This window comes from Oncorhynchus clarkii, chromosome 4 (assembly GCF_045791955.1).
Source record: "Oncorhynchus clarkii lewisi isolate Uvic-CL-2024 chromosome 4, UVic_Ocla_1.0, whole genome shotgun sequence".
Taxonomy (NCBI): Eukaryota; Metazoa; Chordata; class Actinopteri; order Salmoniformes; family Salmonidae; genus Oncorhynchus; species Oncorhynchus clarkii.
Window position 1 is genome coordinate 28,812,002 of NC_092150.1, and position 18,242 is coordinate 28,830,243.

General features: G+C 45.3%; 1 protein-coding gene across 25 annotated transcripts in view; it reads right to left on the reverse strand.

Moving 5' to 3' along the window:
- The window catches only part of LOC139406689 (protein furry homolog-like), a 90,003-nt gene that overhangs the window by 32,075 nt on the left and 39,686 nt on the right, over positions 1-18,242 (reverse strand). For 20 of the 25 annotated variants that reach the window (XM_071149607.1, XM_071149609.1, XM_071149592.1 and 17 more), the window contains 11 exons: positions 13,191-13,393; positions 11,391-11,444; positions 9,840-9,979; positions 9,576-9,672; positions 8,322-8,401; positions 4,520-4,600; positions 4,147-4,315; positions 3,333-3,425; positions 2,743-2,841; positions 2,161-2,262; positions 603-647 (listed from right to left, as the gene is read on the reverse strand). In XM_071149607.1, the coding sequence (XP_071005708.1) occupies positions 603-647; positions 2,161-2,262; positions 2,743-2,841; positions 3,333-3,425; positions 4,147-4,315; positions 4,520-4,600; positions 8,322-8,401; positions 9,576-9,672; positions 9,840-9,979; positions 11,391-11,444; positions 13,191-13,310 (1,080 nt within the window). In that variant the 5' untranslated portion in view covers positions 13,311-13,393. The remainder of the gene's footprint in view (positions 1-602; positions 648-2,160; positions 2,263-2,742; positions 2,842-3,332; positions 3,426-4,146; positions 4,316-4,519; positions 4,601-8,321; positions 8,402-9,575; positions 9,673-9,839; positions 9,980-11,390; positions 11,445-13,190; positions 13,394-18,242) is intronic. The other 5 variants (XM_071149596.1, XM_071149599.1, XM_071149595.1 and 2 more) reach the window with 1 other exon arrangement.

The following is an 18,242-nucleotide window of genomic DNA, read 5'->3' on the forward strand; positions in this document are numbered from 1 at the left end:
CTTCAGTGGGCCATGGAGCTGCAAGGGTGCTTCACACAGCCGCACGGCAACGCCACAGAGATAATAGAATTGGGTGTAATGAGAGACAGCCTCTCACAAACGCTAATAGAACAAACAAAATGATGCAGGACCCTACGAGTCTCCAAACCGAGACTACAAAATACATCTGGTTAGTCCTCAGATCTACCAACAACCCCTTCCAGGTAGCTGGCTTCGTAACACCCCTCAAAGAGTAAGGTAGGTCTCTGAGAATGGGTTAGCGACACATTGGTATGATGCAGTCCGCTCGATTGACGTCACCAGGATGATGCTCTAACCACTACTATACATAGAAAACAGCAAAGCCATAAACCACTGATGAAGTCAAAGCCATCATTGCGTTTCAAACAATTTGCGATTAAGAGCCAAGAGTCCAACCACTATTTTCTGTGTAATCTTTTCTCTCAGTAAGTTCCACTTTAAGAGGACTATCAGTGTCCAGCGCATTGTTGCCCCCGGCTAAGGAGGTGCATCCCCTCTGTCCTCCAGAGGCCCAGGACAGGGTCAGGTGACCTGTCGGAGGGGGGTGGGGGGGGGGTGGTCATGCCACCAGACAAACTCACCTGCAGTGTCTCAATCTGCTTTCGGATGCTGTTGTTAGATGGTATCTGGAGCGAGTGAAAATGTGAGCCAAAACGACAGGAGACATGGCGTGTGAGGATGAGGGGAGGGAGACATGCAGGTTAGAAAGAGAACAGAGCAAAATATAATAGAAACACAAAAATGAGAAGTTTGACTAAAAACCCCCACTACCAACTAACTGCCTCCTATCGACTTGAGTCAGTCTCATATTAGACACAGAAGTGAGATGCAAAGTATGAAATGCAAATGCAGTAATATGTCAAAACACAAATATCCATCAATATAGTCGTATAGAAAGAGTGCAAAGATACACTAGACAATATTACATTGTTTTTTTTACATTTTGACATGTAGCATGATCTTATATTCCATACTTTGTGAAAGTGAAGAGATGAAAGATGTGCAATAGATGGCAAATCAAATTGACAGGGAAGAGAACACACACACAAAGCAGGGGTGAAGAAGGTGTGGACAGATGGCGGGAGGAGAGGGACAGTGAACGGACACCAAGTAGGAAAGCAAGCCGTATGTTACGGCACCGACAAAATCGGATTGATTCTTGCTCTCCAAAACAAGGTAAGGCACTAAACTGAATCAAATCAGAATCAGCATTTGATCTGGAGTGATGTGAGAACAAGGACAGGGTTCAAATGGCCCAGTGGACAATAGGAGCTAAATCATCACTCATTCCCAAACAAATCTCCACCAGAGACTCAAGGTTCCACCACAAAAAGAAGGGAGATGAGTCCATTTGGTGCTGATGTAATCTAAAATCACCAGGTTCAGTAAAACTACGTAATCAAAGAGAATCTAATCTTTCACAGGATATCAAAAGCAACTGAATCACCACCTGACTGTGATTATAGAGAGTCAGTTCAACAACAGAGTCATCAGGAGCAAAGGGAATTAAAGCACATGTCCACCATGAAATCAGAGGGAATGAATCACCACAAGGGAATCTATTCAGAGTTGAGAAGCGAGGAGACAGTCACACAACACAGTCAAATCTGGGCTGGATTGGCTTGAGGTACGGTACAGGAGAGGAGCACAATTGATTGGCTTGATTGGTTTGGAAGGGGTTGTCAGACAGGGTAGGAGGAAGATATGATTATTAAGGCACACCCTTCAACCCCAAAACACCTCAGATCCATTTCTGATGTGTGGGGGATGGCTAACATCTCACTATGACAATTAACAACTTACCTGGGCTAAAGAACATTCTGCTAGAGCAATACGGTTTCAGTCATGGTAACAGTAACACATGACAGAACTCGGTACGCAACAAACATTTTAGGTTCATAGCACATAATACAGCTAAAGGGAGATAAATATATTTTCATTATACAGTCTTTCGAAAATAACACTCAATGACATGTCCCAGTGAACTTCAAACATTAGGGAAGCCGCAGTCTTTAAAGATAAAACAGAAAGCGTCCTATTCAAATGTGAAATTGGCATGGACGTTTGCATTTCTTTTCAGAGTCCTTTATACGCCAGTAACTCTGTCAGGTACATGCTTGAGCTGATTGTGTCGTTTACCTTCAGGTGCGAGAGGCAGTTTGTGAGGAAGATGTGCCAGTTATTGAGGAAGAACTGCTTCTGACTGACACACAGCAGGCACGTCACCAGAGGATACAGAGCCTGAAAGAGAGGGAGCGAATGGGGAAAAGAGAGGGGGGGAATGGGGAAAAGAGAGGGGGGGAAATGGGGAAAAGAGAGGGGGGGAAATGGGGAAAAGAGAGGGGGGGAAATGGGGGAAAAGAGAGGGGGGGAAATGGGGGAAAAGAGAGGGGGGGAAATGGGGGAAAAGAGAGGGGGGAAATGGGGGAAAAGAGAGGGGGGAAATGGGGGAAAAGAGAGGGGGGAAATGGGGGAAAGTGAGGGGGGAAATGGGGGAAAGTGAGGGGGGAAATGGGGGAAAGTGAGGGGGGAAATGGGGAAAGTGAGGGGGGAAATGGGGAAAGTGAGGGGGGAAATGGGGAAAGTGAGGGGGGAAATGGGGAAAAGTGAGGGGGGAAATGGGGAAAGTGAGGGAGACGAAAGTTAACAAGTTGACGTAATAAAAAAAGAGAGAGGGAAAAGAGACGGGAGAGAGGAGTGGGAGGGAAGAGTTGACGTTACCAAAGAGTGCTTCTTCCTGGAGCTAAGGTCAAAGGTTGTCTGGTAGAGCATCTCCACAAAGTTCTTGAGGCATGGCACGTTGACTTCATTCTTCACCGCCTGCAGGGAGGGAGGAAGGGGTCACCACAGCTCATTCAATTAATACGTGCAACCAAAATGATAACCTATTCCCTTTATAGTCGCCACTACGGCCTATTTATTGCCTTACCTCCCTTATCCTACCTCATTTGCACACACTGTGTATATACTTTTTCTATTGTATTATTGACTGAATGTTTGTTTATTCCATGTGTAACTCTGTGCTGTTGTTTGTGTTGCCCTGCTTTGCTTTATTTGGCCAGGTCGCAGTTGCAAATGAGAACTTGTGCTCAACTAGCCTACCTGGTTAAATAAAAGGTGAAAAAAACAAAAACATTCTGCACTACTTTTCACCAGGGCCCACACTTAGGGAATAGTGTGCAATTTCAGATGCAGCCAATGACATTACAGCCAATCTAATGTGCTTTCTATGGTAACTAACACAGTGGAATCTATCTGTGGAATGTGGGGTTTTCCCATGTTTTGTATTATGTTGTCTGGTTGGTACTCACAGCAGCAACAGGGATGAGGATCTCAACAAAGAGGCCAGCCAATGCATGCTTTATGTCCTTATCCTTCACCTCCAGGAAATACTGGGCACACTCCTAAGGAACACACAGAGCCATACCAACATGGATGAGGACAAACAGTGTGACAGATCAACAAACCCATTAGACACAACCAAGACAGTGCAACGGATTCTCGCATATGGGCAGAATCTAAATGTATTTATAAAGCCCTTCTTACATCAGCTGATGTCACAAAGTGCTGTACAGAAACCCAGCCTAAAACCCCCAAATCTCTGCATATTACCCAACATATTCCATTAACACGCTGGAAAAATCAGGGCTTATTTCGAGGGGAGCATATTGAGCAAGATTTTTGCTGCCGTATTGAGCTTAACGACAAGGCATTGCTCCGTTCAGTGCTCTTGGCTGGGCCTACAACGCACACACTCCTCTTGGCACAATGATCTGCTATCTGATCGTTACTCTGGCTTTATGAGGCTCTGCTACCGAGAGCTGCTGAGTCCCAACAAAAGGGCTGCAGTAAAACCTCTAATGGGTGTACAGTGGTTCCGCTGAGAGCCATCAGTCGAGCATACGGAGCCACTCGGACACAATCAGACATACAGTACCGTACAGTCTGGGCATCCAGTAGATTAGATCAACGCCTGTTGCTTGGACACATCAGGGTAGAATTCACCAAAAACTGAAGTTTTGAAACAGGGAAGGAATGCCTGAACTTGTCCAATGAGGAACGCTTCTTTTCTTGGTACGGTTTGCTACGGTGTGCTCTAAATGAACCTGACCCAGGATAACTGACCTGCATGAACTGGAAGGAGGCCTCGAAGTCCTCCACGGGGTACATCTTGACCCTGAAGAACTTCATGCCCATGATGAGGCTGATGATGCTCTGGACCACGTAGGGGCTCTGCTCCTTCTGCCTCAGCTCCTTCAGCTCCGTGATGAACTTCTTACGCACCGCCTGGAACCTGGAGCGACCAACGCACATTACACCGATTTAGCGTCTGACTCAGCCTCTGATTCAACGGACTGAGTCTTTCATAAGGAGTTGGCCCATTTTTAACATATAGTTTAGAAGTGGCATGTGAATAAAACAGGAGTGACCTGTTCAGTTATTTTGACGGTGTTGAGAGGACTTGAACATGGAAAAACACCAAGGAGAAAACGCTTACTTTGACTGTGTGAGAACGCCGATGACCTCCGCATACAGGTCTGCTATGATGTGCACATTGCCAGTGTTGGGGCCGGAGTACCTGTCAATCAGAAGACATCGTTGACCCACCCACACAAAAAGAAATAGCTCTCGTAATATTTTAACATGGGTGTACGAAGACACTGACCCATAAACAGACCAGTGAGAAGCAGCTGAACAAACAAAACTATTAAAGGAAATATCATCCCAAACAGTCATCTCTGTAAAAACCAGAGGCATGTGGCTGTATAATGTAGGGTTGAAACAGTTGAGTGACGGTTTACTCAACTTGTCTAACAAGTGGCGATTGTGTTTTCTGTAAGTGACAATGATGTGGACAGGCCATAAAGTCACACACATGGGTTATAAAAACTGTCTATCCAAACAGTAATGAGTAATGAGTCACTGCCCTGCAGAGCCAAAACCACTCAGGAATATTATCTGTGTTGGACTTAGAGTACTGTACTGTATATAGCCCTCAACTCAACTGTGGACATCGAAGCCAGTTCCATTGCGTTTTTTCATTGTTCCCCTCAAAGCAGGGACTGATTTAGACCTGGGAAACAGGTGTGTGCAATTAATTATCAGGTAGAACAGAAAACCAGCAGGCTCCGGCCCTCGCAGGGTCAGAGTGAACACCGCTGGTATATATATATATATATATATATGACAGAGCTAGGCAGAAAAAAGCTGTAACTTATTTATTTATTTGAAAATACCAACTTTTCAAATACTCAAGGTAGTCGAATTTAGTCTATATAGTTACAACTGAAAGGCAAAAATGATTTGATATTCAAATACAGGTTTCCGAAAAACAAATAACATTTGAAACTATTTTGAATACCTCTCAGAAAACCAAAGCAACATTTGAAAATATTTGAATATATGCAATTAAATTGAAAACCAACAAAATATTTGATGAAGAACCAATATCTATCTACAAGTTAGTGGAAATGAGTTGTTTTTTTTAATGGGGAAAAAAAGGATCATAAGCACATGGTTTTAAGGGCTCTTAGATATACATCTTAATACAGCCTATTTAGCCTAGAACTAAACACGAGGGACATTCAAATCACCTCAACATTAGAGTAGACCAATTTTGCAGCTTCAAAATGACTGACAAATGTATTTTCATAATGGCTGAGACAGGTAATACAGTAATACTTGACATTAAGTTCTTTGTAACTTTGTGATTATTACCATAGCAAAGTTGTTACATAATAATGGAGTTATTCCATGGAATGGGGAACAGTCACCTGGTAGCATGCCAGGGCACATTCTCAGAGAATCCCCACGTTTTAAGATGACAACCATCATGCCTGTTCCCAAGAACTCCACGGCTTCATGCCACAATGTCTACCTCCTTGTAGCACTCACATCTGTAATCATGGAGTGCTTTGAGAGGCTGGTTATGGCACACGTCAACGTCATAGTGCCAGACAGTTTAGACCCACTACAATTTGCAGACTGCCATAACAGTTTCACAGACGACGCAATCTCAATTGCGCCCTCACCCACTTAGATAAGATTACCTACTGTACGTGAGAATTCTATTCATTGACTACAGCTCAGCATTCAACACCATTGTCCCCTCCAAGCTTGTCACCAAGCTTAGGACCCTAGGTCTGAACACCTTCCTCTGCAACTGGATCCTGGACTTCCTGACGTGCCGACCCCAGGTGGTGAGGGTAGACAACGTCACTTCCGCCACGCTGACCCTGAACACAGGGGCCCCACAGGGGTGTGTGCTCAGTCCCCTCCAGTACTCCCTGTTCACCCACAACTCCAACACCATCAAGTTTTCTGAGGACACGACGGTGGTAGGCCTGATGACCGGCCACGATGCGACAGCCTACAGGTAGGTGGTCAGTGACCTAGCAGTGTAGGGCTGAAACAGCCTCTCCCTCCCTAAGACCAAGGAGGGGGGGGGGGGGGGGGGGGGGGGTAGGCACGTCCCCATCCACGGGGCTGTAGTGAGGTCAGTCAAGAACATCAATTTCCTCAGTGTCCAAATCAGTAGGAACTTAATATGGTCATACACTCGCACAGTGAAGGTGCGACAGCGCCTTCTCCCTCAGAAGGTTGAAAAGGTTTGGCATGGGCCCTCAAATCCTCAAAATGGGGCAGAGCTCCCTGCCATCCAGGACCTCTACATCAGGGGTTTTGAAAGGATGCCCAGAAAACCGTTCAAGACTCCAACTACTCAAGCCATAGACTGTTCTCTCTGCTTCTGCACAGCAAGCGCCATCGGTGCATCAAGTCTGACACCAACAGGCTCCTGAACAGCTTCAATCCCATAGCCATAAGACTGCTTAATATCTAACAGAATGGCTACACAGACTATCAGAGTTGACCTTCGTATTTTATTCTTATTTTTGCACCGCCTCGATGCACACTCACAGGGTCTTACATACTACGCACACCGATACTCCTCACATACAAAATGCCCACTCCACAATTTGCGCAGACACACACACACGCACATACTTCTACACTGACTCCACACACACACTATAAGCTGCTGCTACTCTGTTTATCATACATCCTGATGCCTAGTCACCTTACCCCATACATATCCACCTCTATCAATCCGGTATCCCTGCACATTGTAAATATTGTACTGGAACTGACTCTGCATACGCATATATAGTAGTATGCTGTATATAGTATGGTTTGTGTTATTTCTATATCTTGTGTTTTTGTTCTACCTTGTTACTTTTAGTATTACATTGTTATTGATTACTGCATTTGTAGGATTAGCGCTTACAAGAAAGGCATATCACTGTACTTGTGCATGTGACATTAAAATGTGAAACTTCCTTGTGTACAGTAGTTACAAAAACTTTAATTGCCGCGCAATTAAAATGCTACTACGAAAGTATTATATAACACGCTCATAAAAATGTTGCGCCAAAAGTAATTACAGTTTTATTACACAGGCACAAGAACAGTTTCATGTTAAACGTTTAGGAGAATGCTCACAGTAATAAAATATATTTCTATTGAGTGTCGGAAGGAACCTAAATATCCCAAAACGGCCTTGTTGAATCAACTACAGGTGGGAAATCATGTTACTCTGTATTCCGAGTAAACTATCCCTTTAAAGATGGTATTGTGTGTGTGCTTGAAACAACACTTACCCTCTGCTCGACAAAGAGGTTCAACTTGCTGTTTGCAAATGGCTTTCAATTACTCTACAGTATTTTCAGGTATCATCAAATGAATTGCAGCTTTTAACCTTTTCAGTGGCATGCTGAAAGAGCCATACAATAGTTGAGCGTCACAACTTATTTATTCTTCCCTCCACAAAATATAGTTGGCTTGACGTGATAATGTAAACCTGGGGCAATGGACATTCGGGAGAATGGAGATCTCCTGAATTGTCTGATAGAAATGTATTCTGTAGATCAAAGTATCAAATGTGTAGATCAAAGTCCGGTATACTGGAATAGTACAGGAGATTGTGTTTGCACAAATCATTCCATTTCTAACCTCAACATACAGTTCCAGATACAGCCCTGCCATTAGCTGAAGGCAGCCAATCCAATAGTTTCAAAAAAACAAAACAAAAAAAAACAAACATTTTTAAACCAACCACTTCCCGAGATCAGTATTGAAATATTTAAAAGTACTTGCTTTCTCAGATCTGTATTCAAATAGCTGTAGTCACTTCCTAAGTAACTATTTGTTCCCCTGAATTGATCACAAAGGATAGTTATAACTAGAGTCGTCCCAGGTCTGGTGTGTGCGTGTGTGTGTGTGTGTGTGTCGTTTACACTTACCCCTCTTTGTGTTTAAAGTGCTTGAATGCCAGGTTCAGAACTTCATGTACTAAAGCGTCTGGCACGGGATGAAGAGGAATCTGTGACGCAAACATTAAATCACCAGTCATAATAGGCACATTGATACTTCATGCTGTCTCCCTCTCTCTTTGCTAACATTCATTCTCCTCCCTGTTGTAGCCAAGGACAACCAAGCTCTATGCTCAGTCGGGGCTGGTTGATGGTCTAAGCGTGTGGTTTGGATTAGTCTGCTGTCGGTCTAGATGGTGTAGTTTAGGATGACAGCTCGGTATGCTGACATTGCATTGGCCACACTAAGGGAGAGGACTCATTTTTATACCCCCTTTTTTTCTCCCCAATTTCGTGATCTACAATAGCGATCTTGTCTCATCACTGCAACTCCCCAACGGGCTATGTGTCCTTCAAAACATGACACGCCAAATCGCGATTCCTAACACCCGCCCGCTTAACCCGGAAACCAGCGCACCAATGTGTCGGAGGATTAACCGCTCAAGGGACGACTGAAGTCAGCTTGCAGGTGCCCGGCACAAGGAGTCGTTAGAGCGCGATGAGCCAAGTAAAGCCCCCACAGCCAAACCCTCCCCTAACCCGGACGACGCTGGGCCAAACTTTCCCTTAACCCGGACAACGCTGGGCCAAACCTTCCCCTAACCCGGTCGACGCTGGGCCAAACCCTCCCCTTACCCGGACGACGCAGGCCAAACCCTCCCCTAACCCGGACGACGCAGGCCAAACCCTCCCCTAACCCGGACGACGCAGGACAAACCCTCCCCTAACCCGGACGACGCAGGACAAACCCTCCCCTAACCCGGACGACGCTGGGCCAAACCCTCCCCTAACCCGGACGACGCAGGGCCAAACCTTCCCCTAACCCGGACGACGCAGGGCCAAACCCTCCCCTAACCCGGACGACGCAGGGCCAAACCCTCCCCTAACCCGGACGACGCAGGGCCAAACCCTCCCCTAACCCGGACGACGCAGGACAAACCCTCCCCTAACCCGGACGACGCAGGACAAACCCTCCCCTAACCCGGACGACACAGGGCAATTTTGCACCGCCCAATGGGAATTCCCGCTCACGGCCGGTTGTGACAGAGCCTGGGATCGAACCCAGGTCTAATGACGCATCAAGCGCTGCGATGCAGTGCCTTAGACCGCTGCGCCACTCAGGACGCTGGGAGAGGACTAACAGCACAGACAAACAAACAGAAGTAAAGTTAAAACAGGACTTACCTGTTTTAAAACTTCTACTGAAACTAAACAGAAAATGAAATCTATGGCTAAATCCCTCCGCTCCAATAGGTAGTCTTTATCCCGATGCTGTTCATCCCTATGGGGAGGGAGGGTAATAAATCGAGAGGGAGAGAGAGAGAGGGAGAGGGTTATGACAGACTGAATAACACTAAACACGCTTACCAGAAACAGGTTGATTGTTCAGGAGCAGGAAGTGAGGGGAGGACAGGAGAGAGGGATGAGCAGATAACAGGAGTATCGTACCCTTTGGACTTGGTGCTGGAGCGAGGCCTGTACTCATACGACTCATCCTCGGTGCCACTCTGCCGCCGGTACCAGTCAAACAGTGTGCGCAGCAGGGAGGGCAAACAGTGTTCCGCTATGGAGCTCATAGAGCTTATTAACTGTGAGAAGAGCACGCAGACGCTTCACAATAGAGTCGACACACGTTATTATAGCTTACCAGAGGATGAGAATGTACAACAAAAAAAGTAAAATACATAAATACAAACATCTTCACGGGAACAGACAGCTTCATCGGCAATATTACACACATCATTACACACAGACAGAGGCGCTATATTTTATGTAGACAGCCCATTCTACCACCACAGAGAAAAGGCTCCACTGTAAGTTGAGATGAGGAGAAAGGAGGATGCAGGGAAAGGGATCTAGAAAGAGAGAAGTGGAGAGGGATTGCGGGGAGATGACGTAATTACTGGGTGACATACAGTAGAGAACAGGATGTATCGACTGGGATTGTGAGTGCGGTGTTCGCTGACGTGTCGAGCACATTGAGGTCCTATCCTATTGAGCGGCTAGCTGGCGCTGCAGCCGCCACAGCACAGGGCTCTGCAGTGGCCCTACAGCGAGTACGTCAGGGCTGACCAACAAACAGGCTCTGGCTGAAATACCTCCTCAGCACTTTGATCATCAGATCAAATATGTTAAACGAACAGAGGGTGAATTGCAACCTCATACCATGGATCTTTTATCAACATCATGGTAGACAAAATGGTAGGGGTATAGAGCCATAATGGTAGGGGTATAGAACCATAATGGTAGGGGTATAGAACCATAATGGTAGGGGTATAGAACCATAATGGTAGGGGTATAGAACCATAATGGTAGGGGTATAGAACCATAATGGTAGGGGTATAGAACCATAATGCTCGCAATAAATGTACGTGGTTTACGGTACATTATCCTCAGTTGTTCTTCTATAACATGCACCAGAGCAATCATAGTCCTATGTATGTCAAGTGTGTAGTGTTCACAGTCAGGCAATATGCAGCTGGGCCGAGTAATCGTACCTTTCCGCACAATGAATGGCGCGTGCCTGAATTAAGTGCATGTCAGTGTATGTTGTGAGGGGCAGTGTGCTGAGGGTGCTGGATGATGGATGCTGGGAGGGAGAGTTATGCAACTGCTCTCTGAGCCCTCCAGGCGCCAGGCGGACACACTCCAGCGCCTGACACTGATTTACTGCGGAGGATGACACAGCGATTCTGTGCCCACTCTCCTCCCCCTCCCTGTATGCCCCCCCTCCCTCACCCAGTCACAATGGAGGCAGCTGGATCTATAGCGCCATATCCTCATTGACTTTGTGTTGTGCTGAACAAAGCACTCCGCAGCAGCTCCATTGTTCAGAGTTCTGCAGGAACCAGTTGGAGATGAGGAATGCATGGGGCACTGAGTGGGGATTGATTGGGTGGAGCTGGAGAATTCAACTACTGTATGGATGGGAGGGTGGGGGAGGGATAGACTATGTAACAATGCATATGCACACACACACACACACACATTAGAACTCACCTGATCAAATTGCGCATCTTCCCCTCTTTGGAGGGATCGCGACAACAGTTTCTCCTGAGGGAGAGAAAGACAGAAACAGGGCTGTCAGTCAAGTTCGCAAAGGACAAATATGGATTCCTAACATAATAGGACCCCTATGTCACTGATACCAGCAGACCCCTGGATGTGGGGCCAGGTGAAACAGGAGATGAGACAATGCGCGCTGACACGGTCGCCAGGTGTACGGTGTTTCCTCTGACACATTGGTGCGGCTGCTTCCGGGTTAAGCTGGCGTTGTGTCAAGAAGCAGCGCGGCTTGGCTGGGTCGTGTTTCGGAAGACGCGCGGCTCTCGACCGTCGCCTCTCCCGAGTCCGTACGGGAGTTGCAACGATGGGACAATTGGAACCAATGAAATTGGGGAGAGAAAAAATAAATACACAGTCTGTGTGTATATAATGTTCATTTTTGTGTCTCACGTGCCAGATTGAAGTGCCCGGTAGGCAAGACACGGCCCCTGGGCCGTACTTTGCGCACCCCCCCCCCCCCCCCCCCCCCCCGATATAGAGTATAGCAATTGACAGTGAACAAGCTCTGCCATCAGCCTGGGGTCATTACCAGCCTAGCAGCCCCTGAGTAGACAGTCACGAGTCTATTTACCAGCTGACCACTGGACAAACACACCAGCCAGGGACCAGGGAGAGAGAATGAAGGGGGGAGAGAGAATGAAGGGGCGAGAGAGAGGGGATGGCAGCAGAATGAGGGAAGCACTCGGGTAAATGAATAGAGAGATGAAAAGAGCTAAATGGAGAGAACAGTCGAGTGTCCAACACACACACACCTCCCAGCCCCTAGCTAAGGCATGGGATTACACCTCCCACGGAGTCTCGATATCCGGGTAGAAAAAGCTCTAGATTCCTAGAAAAATGTTATTGCTCCAATTCTGGGAAAGCACATTGGAATGTGCTTCATTTCTCACACTCTAGACGTTCACACACACAGAGGAAGAAATCACACACATAAACCCCTCCAAGTTTAAGGATGTGTCTGTTTACAGACTGAACATTAAGCAGTCACTAGAAAAATGACATTTAACCTCTTTGGCCCTTAGCCAAGGACTGCTCTGTAGCAGAAACTAAGGACACGGCCTGATTCACGGCTAGTGAGAATAGCGTTTTGCTTAATTCCAAATAAACAGTTAGTTCCCCTATTTGTAGTGGCTAGCCTATGTAGATCTGAAAGGTAAAAGCACATTGCAATATCGGTCAGAATATTGCTTCAATGGGCCTCCGCAGCGGTCTAAAGGGTTCGATCCCAGGCTGTCTCACAGCCTGCTGTGACCGGGAGACCCATGAGGCGGCGCACAATTGGCCCAGCATCATCTGGGTTAGGGGAGGGTTTGGCCTGCCGGGATTTCCTTGTCCCATCTCGCTCTAGCGACTCGTGGCGGACTGGGCACCTGCAAGCTGACTTCAGTCGCTAGCTGGACGATGTTTCCTCTGACACATTGGTGCGGCTGGCTTCCAGGTTAAGCGAGCGATGTCAAGAAGCAGTGCAGCTTGGCAAGGTCGTGTTTCGGAGGACGTATGGGTCTTGACCGTCGCCTCTGCCGAGTCCGTAAGGGAGTTGCAGCGATGGGACAAGACTAACTAAAATTGGATATCACGAAATTGGGGACAAAAGGGGTAAAATAAATACATTTATTTTTTAATTTTTTATTGCTTCACCTATCCAATTCTTTCAGACAAGTGCCTAGGATTCAGGGCTAGGGGTTGATTAGAAATGTGGCCTTACTTCCTCGCTCTCAGATCACAGCAACTCACCAGCGGTTCAGCCATCACCACCTCAATCTTCTTCTCAGCCAGCACAGCAAACTCAGCCAACAGGCTCTTGATGACAAACTCCCCGGGCTTGAGCTCGGGGTCGATGGTGATGCTCGACATGGCGGCGGCGTTTCGCTTCTCCCACGACAGGGGGGCCACGGAGGGGGCGCGGCGTCTACTCACACTGCTGACTGGGGCCGAGGCTGCAGGGAGAGAGAGAGGGGACAGGTCAGAGACAGGCAGAGCAGGCAGTGATTCTGAACACCATCACATGACTGGAGGTCAGGAGTCAGCTATAATCCAAACAGAGAGAGAGAGCAGTGGAGAGATGAAAGAGAGAAGGAACCTCAATAATCAACATAAACACACAGAGGAGCTATGCTAGTATGCCAGTGGGTGCTCAGTGGAAGACAACAAAAAAAATCTACACATTTGATTAGCCTGTAACCTATTGGTTGCTTGATTTCACTAGAAAAGTTTACCATCACCCAACTAACTGCAGGCTATGAGGACAGCACACATTCAATGTTGGGTAAAAGGGATGTAGCATTGGTCTCTGGCCTCACTGGACTACACCAAATCAAACCCAAATGAGTTGACCAACAATATACACAGAGTGTACAAAACATTAATAAGGCCTTCCTAATATTGAGTTGCGCCCCCTTTGCACTCAGAACAGCCTCAATTTGTCAGGACATGGACTCTATAATGTTTTGAAAGCCTTCCACAGGGATGCTGGCCCATGTTGACTCCAATGCTTCCCACAGTTGTGTCAAGTTAGCTGGATGTTCTTTGGGTGGTGGACCATTTTTGATACACACAGGAAACTGTTGGAGGTGAAACACATCAGCGTTGCAGTTCTTGACACAAACCAGAGCGCCTGGCACCTGCTACCATACCCTGTTCAGGGGCACTTAAATATTTTGTCTTGCCCACTCACCCTCTGAATGGCAGACATACACAATCCATGTCTCAATTGTCTCAAGGCTTAAAAATCCTTCTTTAACCTGTCTCCTTCCCTTCATCTACACTGATTGAAATGGATTTAACAAGTGACATCAACAAGAGATCATAGCTTTCACCTGGTCAGGTCTCTTAGCGCATGAGAAGTTAAAACAGATGCAGATTCACCCTCCCTGCCCCATTGCACAAACACAGTTATGTAAATAGGAATATCAAAGAACCCAGCAGATTAGAGTGAAAAACTTCACACAAACTGTGCACAGAAGCGTTCAATATTTAGACAAGCTTCCTGTAACACGTTCCCAGAGGGGTCAGGATGGAAACTAAACTCACAGAGAGGAGTGTGTGTGAATGGTCGCCCTTATATGAGGGCTGGTTGGTACCCGGGTTTCCGTTAATCAACAAAGTGAAAGGCCGATAAACCTGCCGGACAAAAATTACATGGAACCACCAAAAAAATCCCATTGCAAAATAATGCTTTTTATTCATTCATGGAAATACCAGTCGAATACATTTGACAGTCATACTTATCGGTCTATAGGTAAAATGTGCATCATTTAGTGGAATACATTTTTATTGCCTGTGTATTTTTGTTAGTTGTTGGATAAATAAGATACACAATGACTATCAGACACACACAGCATCCAGCTGGATTTCTCCTGCAGCTACTCAGCTGGTTGCCACTGGAGGAATTTTTTTATCTGCTTTTATAAACCCTGTCATTGCGCAACAATGCTAAATGCAATGTTAAAATTAGTTTTGTTTCTCAACTGGAATTTGAAGTGCGCCTCCCATTCACCATTCAATTGCAGGCAACAGGCTATCAAGCGAGTCACCAACCACTTTACCATGTGAGCTGGAGGCAGTATGCATTTAAGAAATACTTAATTGTTTGAAACCTAAAACGTTTTATTTCATATTATGAGGCATGTCGTACCTTGCTACAAAGTAGCCTATAGGCACAATCTGACCATGGAAATGTAGAGGCAATGATTTTATAATTCAAATTTGATTGATCACATAGATCTATTTAGCAGATGTCATTGCGGGTGTAGTGAAAAGCTTGTATAAAGACTTTCAAGTTAGGGAATGGTTTACAATTTATCCTACCGTTTCTACTGTTCTGCGTGCCAGTTATGATTTTCATATGCTCATTTATCATAACAATATGAATTAAAATGATTAAAAAGAGTCAACTAATGCGAGAATACCAAACCCTTTGCCATATTGATATGCCGTGATTCATTGGCGGCTAAAGAAATGAGCACATGGAACTCAGTCTATAGGCCAATGCAGCAGTAGGCCTATAATTGCCATTGCTCTTTCACACACTGAGGATTAGTGATTATCTAGGGGGGGATTGTTGTAAAATAGTTTGTGAGGAACTACAGTTAATATATTAGAATTTGTAATGATGTACTATAATTTGTAATGGATGTAAAAAAACAACAACACTTTCCTACATTTCTATGCAGCAGGCCAGAGAAACCAGATTTTCTGATCGTCTTTTCTTTGAAGTGCTCAATGTTAGCAATCAACAAATGGACAAATCTCTTAAATGATGGTTATGAAATAAACCAAAACTTGTTTCACAAGTGTAGCAGGTTGTGGACTACGCAAACAATGTTTACACTCCAAGAATGAGAACGGTAAAATGACGAATTAATACATGCATTAACAGAAATGTATGTAACCAAATGACAGGGATTAACAGTACATTTAATACTGGTGTCATATGTAAATGGTGAATAAAAATAAATGAATCAAAAGAGCAAAACATTCACACAATGAAACAATGAATGTGCAAGAATTGGCAGGAGACAGCTCAGCCAATCTAGAGAAACTTGTCCATATCGTCGCCACACACCCCTGCCCTTCTTGTCTCAACATTTTTAATTATACAAAAAGCCACATTATCTTCACACATATTTTAGATGCATTTCACTGACAGACGCAACTCAATAATCAGCTAGGCCTATTGCCAAGGGCGCTGCCCAAATAGGCATAGGCCTACGAGCCTGTGATTTGAAACAAACCAAATACTTCTTCTGGAAATTTTCCATGGGAAGTTAAGCCCTGGAATTTGGGAAATGTTGCTTAAATTCATCAAAAAAGTTAGCTTATAACAGTGAAACTTATTTTTGTGGGATACACAAGGCAATTCTAGGTCTTGTGGCATATTTTGGTTAAACTATGCCCAATTCAAATGGAATTGCAACCCTCAGCATGTACAGTGCACTGTTCCATCACATGTACAGCTGATTCTCAAGATCTTGCACACTAATGAGATGCTATTGAGCCCACACTACTACACTGTCTGAGTCAAGGACTAAACACTTTCTGGTAAGTTTGATTACAATACTGGTTTGATTACTAACTACTAAATAGTAGCCTACAGCAAAGTGTGTTTAAATCATTTCTAACTTGTTAATTTCTGCTAGTTAGGGTTTGCTAACATGTTGGTTTTAGCTTGCTTAAGCCTATTAACTGAGGAGTGTTAATTAACCTGTTTCCATACATGTTTCATTTTAAAACATCTTACAAAATCAGTTGTTTAATCTAACTGCTTAACTATTTAGCTGTACATGGAATTGTATTCTGTTTTTGTTACACATTTTTTTCTACTCTTTACAGGAAAATGCCACGGGCACCATCTGATGTGTTGAGACATTTCACTGCAGCTAATGTAGAAGGAAAAGCAGTGTACAGTTACAAATACTGTGCCAAATCATATGTGAAGAATGCAACAAGGATGCAGAATCATCTGGCCAAGTTCACGAAATTCCATCAGCACTCACAACAAGCAACAGTTGACAAAAGTCCCTCTACTTCTATTCGAGGTGAAAATGACAGCAACAACTAATGGTCCTCCTGGAATCAGAAGTTTTTTTTTGTTTTTAATCAATGGAGGAAAATAGTCAGAGAAATGCTGATGAATGTCTTGCTTGAGCTGGTTCACCTCTGTTGCTCACAGGCAATATGTATTGGAAGAGATTTCTGAATGTTCTTCGCCCAGCATACACCCCTCCAACCAGACATGCTTTATCTACTCATTTTCTGGATGCAGAGTTCAAGTGAAGGTCAAGCAAATCATAGAGAAAGCAGACTGTATTGCAGTCATCATTGATGGGTGGTCGAATGTTCGTGGGAAAAGAATAATTAACTACATCATCTCCACCCCTCAACCAGTATTCTACAAGCGCACAAACACAACAGACACACCGGTCTCTACATTGCAAATGAGCTGAAGGTAGTCATCAATTACCTTGGACCACAGAAAGTATTTGCACTGGTGACAGACAATGCTGCGCACATGAAGGCTGCTTGGTCTAAAGTGGAGGAGTCTTACCCTCACATCACACTCATTGGCTGTGCTGCTCATGCGTTAAATCTGCTCCTCAAGGACATCATGGCACTGAAAACAATGGATGAGAGCCAAGGAAATGGTTAGGTATGTGAAGGGTCATCAAGTTATAGCAGCAATCTACCTCACCAAGCAAAGTGAGAAGAATTAGAGCACTGGATGATGGATTTTGGGAGAGTGGTAAGCAGCCTGAAACTCCTGAAACCTATAGCAGGAGCCATTGCACGGATTGTGGGAGACAATGCCATCCTGTCTGCTGTTCAGACTCTGCTTGCAGATGTAAGAGAAGAAATGTGTAGTGCCCTACCCACTTCACTGTTGCTCCAAGCAGAGGAAACTGCAGTTCTGAAATACATCAAAAGGCGTGAAGACTTCTGCCTGAAGCCCATACACGCCGCAGCGTATATGTTGGACCCTAAGTATTCTGGCAAGAGTATCCTGTCTGGTGCAGAGATCAACAAGGCCTATGGTGTCATCACTACTGTGTCTCGCCACCTTGGCCTGGATGAGGGCAAGGTTCTTGGCAGTCTGGCGAAGTACACTTCCAAGCAAGGGCTTTGGGATGAAAATGCATTATGGTAGTCGTGCCAACATATCTCATCAGCCACCTGGTGGAAGGGACTGTGGATCTGAGGCTCTTTCCCCTGTTGCCTCCATCATCCTCCTCCAAATCCCACCAACATCAGGCTCCTCAGAGCGCAACTGGTCCTTGTTTGGGAACACAC